This window comes from Chinchilla lanigera, unplaced genomic scaffold (genome assembly GCF_000276665.1).
Source record: "Chinchilla lanigera isolate Chin_1 unplaced genomic scaffold, ChiLan1.0 scaffold00005, whole genome shotgun sequence".
Lineage (NCBI taxonomy): Eukaryota > Metazoa > Chordata > Mammalia > Rodentia > Chinchillidae > Chinchilla > Chinchilla lanigera.
The window spans coordinates 30,503,181-30,506,742 of NW_004955406.1; the positions used below are offsets into that span (position 1 = coordinate 30,503,181).

General features: G+C 37.6%; 1 protein-coding gene across 1 annotated transcript in view; it reads right to left on the reverse strand.

The window, feature by feature from the left end:
* The window catches only part of Glrx2 (glutaredoxin 2), a gene marked incomplete at its 5' end in the record, with an annotated part of 8,902 nt that extends 5,619 nt beyond the window's left edge, over positions 1 to 3,283 (reverse strand). The window contains 2 exon segments of the mRNA XM_005375105.2: positions 1,288 to 1,464; positions 3,223 to 3,283. Coding sequence (XP_005375162.2) covers positions 1,288 to 1,464; positions 3,223 to 3,283 — 238 coding nt within the window.
* Between the last annotated feature and the right edge of the window lie 279 nt (positions 3,284 to 3,562).

Below are 3,562 nucleotides of genomic sequence, written 5' to 3' on the forward strand. Positions count from 1 at the left end.
AAAAAAAAAAAAAAAAAAAAGAAAGAAATCAAACAATAATAGGCTGGCAAGGCTGTGGGGAAAGAAAGGAATTCTACACTATTGGTGGGAATGTAAACTAGTACAATGGAAATCAGTATGAAGACTGCTCAAAAAGCTAAAACTAGAAATTTCATTCAACCTAGATATTCCTCCTCCAGGTATCTTACCCAAAAATTTGAAGACATCATATTACAATGATACATGCATATCCATGTTTATAGCAGCACAATTCACAGTAGCTAAATCTTGAAAGTGGCCTATATATCCATCAACGGATGAAGTAAATGTGTTATTTATACATAATAGAGTACTACTCTGCCAGGAATAAGGATAAAGTGGAGTCAATTGTAGGAAAATGGGTGCACCTTAATACCATAATATTCACTGAAATGTCAGATACACAAGCTGAAATATTACATGGTTTCTCTGATATGAGAAACCCAAAATATAAATAAAGAGCAAAATAAAAGGTAGATAGTGGGAAATAAGGAGATAGAGTCTTTTGCAAATGGAAAAAGAACCAAGAGATGGAGGAGGGGAAGGGGAAGGGAGATGAAAAAATAATTAAGATATGTTCTGTATACGTACCCACTTCCCATGAGGAATGTAATCAGTATGTACTGCAAACATGTACTAATATAAAATAAAAATTGAAAATAAAACATGGAGCACTAAAGCACTCTATTATCACAGTAAATGGAGACTAGTCCCTGTTTTATACTGTACAACTAAAGGGAAGAATACTACTTTTATACCACATAAAGCTACAAAAGGACTCAAAGATCCATAGACAAGTGGTTATCACAACACCGTTACCCCACTCGTCCTAGTCAAAATACATGCAGTAAGAATAAAAAAAGAATTAACTCTGCTGATTCCTGTTCTAAGAATCTGGTTTCCAGATCTGCCACTTCTTTATCAATCTAAGATCTTCACAGTTCTGGCTTATTTTTCCTAACTTGAAGGTCTAGACCAGTGATGGTGAACCTTTTAGAGACAGGGCCCAAACTGCATCCCAAAGTCCACCTATTTTTTGCAAAGGGCAACACTGCCCCTATGTGCACTGTTATCTGATGTTCAGCTGCTGAGGTATTGCTGGGGCGATGCTGGGGCGATGCTGGAGCGACTTGGCTTTCGTGCTGAGAGAGCTCTGCGTGCCTGCGGCAGCACATGTGCCACAGGTTCGCCACCACTGGTCTAGACTCAAGGTGATCCAAGTCACATCTGTTACAGTGTAAGAAATAGCACAGCTGAGGATATACTCACAGTTCGTTCACCAGTCATTTTGTAAAGAGCATCTTGAAACTGGTTCCCATATTCAAGCATGTCCAATTCCACCACTTTATAATTGACATTCATGTCGTGGAAAATCTTTTTTGCCATTGTACAGTAAGAACAGGACGTTTTTGAGAAAATCACCACACAGTTACTGGAAATTGTTTCCTGAGATAAAACAAAAACTCATTTTAATTCTGGACATCATGTTTTAGAAAGAAATTATGGTACTGTGGAAAGGCTATAGATTTTGGAGTCTCATAACTTAGGGCTCGAAGTTTCTGTAAGTTTCTATGACCCATTTTAATATATGCAGGTTGAGGACATTATTCATTTTGAATTAATATTAGGAACAGAAGTATAACAAATAGTGCCTGACATGGGGTGGTAATAAAAAATAGCAATAATAGAGCCAATTCATGTACAGCAAACCCTTCTGTGTACCAGACACTATTCTCAACACTTTGCCCCAAATGATTATGAGACTTTGGTACAGACATCTGCACAGCCTATGAAGTTTCTTGTTGTTATTTCTAAATATACAGGTATCTGGGTCCTTGAAAAGATTTTGAACAGACAGGTCTAGCATCTAGATATATTGTACATGGATAAGTCTAGCAAAGAGGCATCTGTCTAGGTTGTTCTTACGTGGTGGGTCATAGCAGCACTTTCAAGATGACAACCTAAAACAGAAAACGCACTACCCAGACGAAGTACCTCAGCACCTACCTTTGCACATCAGAAGAGTCCTAAGTTACAGGCCATCTACCTATAAGATGACCTATTTTTATACTTTCCCTTCTGCTTACTCATAATATTTGGAAGAAAAGTCCATCTCAGGGAAGGCCAGCTGTACCAGAGATGCATTAATGAATCCATTTTATAGATGACAAAACTGAAATGGAAAGATTCATAACATTTGGATTTGACCCAACCCTCTCACAATAGCAAAGCTACTATGCTTTGCTGCCTCAGGTCATAGGCACACTGTGACCATCATTTACTTTACAGAGAGATGAGAATGCTGGGTTTTGCCATGGGGTGAAACACTAATTCAGATGTGTCAAAATAAATTGGAGTTCAAGATGACAGTATCAAGGTTTCTTGAACCCTTACCCCACCTTTTCTAAAGCTCATTCAGCATATTTCATAATGCTGCATTTTTACCTTAGAGGAGGTAATTCCCTCACAATGTTTCCAGCATTACTGTTACACTCAAGATCTATGAATTTAGCTAACTCAACTAAATGTAGATTATGTGTGTAGTGTGACAGCTCCAATCCAGGGCCTTGCATGTTAGGCATAAGATCCACTACTGCAGTGCACCCCCAGACCAAGGCTGAAACTTTTTATATGTGGTAGAAGGAGGTGGTAAGGAAGAGAAAGAAAAAAACAAGTATGACCAAGAGGCTGCAAGAAGAGAAAAATGTGTGTATGAAATTTCAGAGACAGAATTATCTAAGATTGGCAGTAAAAGAGAGAGGGAATTGTATATAGTATCCCCGAGGGGATTGTTAGCGGAATAACAATCAGTATGCAGTAAATCTATTGTACACTAGGTTCTGTGTTAGGGTAGACAGCTGGTAAACAAATGTTCAGGCCAAAATCAGATAGCATCCCTGGCTATGGACAGCTTGACTGGTATCTGCAATAGATTTGATGTGGGTATGCTGAAAATAGCAGTCAACCTCATAGATCCAGTTTGCAGTAAAGATCCTTTTAAGAGTAAATCTCATAAATTCTGACTACCAAAATGATATGGGCCTTCACTGTCGTGTGGATTACTTGAGAGTAGAATTTAAATATTAATTTAGCAATTTATTTGATGAACTATGTCAAGTTGAGGCAATGAGGAAGCCTATTAAGTACATAAAACAATTCTTTTTCTGCAGAAAAAAGCTTTCCTAAGTCTCCCACATTACTCACTTGTATCTGGTTCAGAGGTGTAGGTGCTGAATTCCCCAAAGATGATGCACTGTTCCCCATCCTGAAAGGAATTGAAAAGGGCAGTGCATTTACTGTCATCATCTAATGAGTCCCATTTGAAGAAACCTTTTAAATACAAATACATCCAAACACACAGAACAGATGAAAAATTTTACTTACCAATAAAAGAAAATCAGTTCACAAAGTATTTGTTTACTAAAACCAAAAAGGCCCTGTGCTTATCTAATTTGTTTCCGAAGGTTTTTCGTTTTTAGATGAAATCACATTCACTGTGTTTAAAGTCTGGCATCCTCTTATGGATAAATTCATAACCATGAAA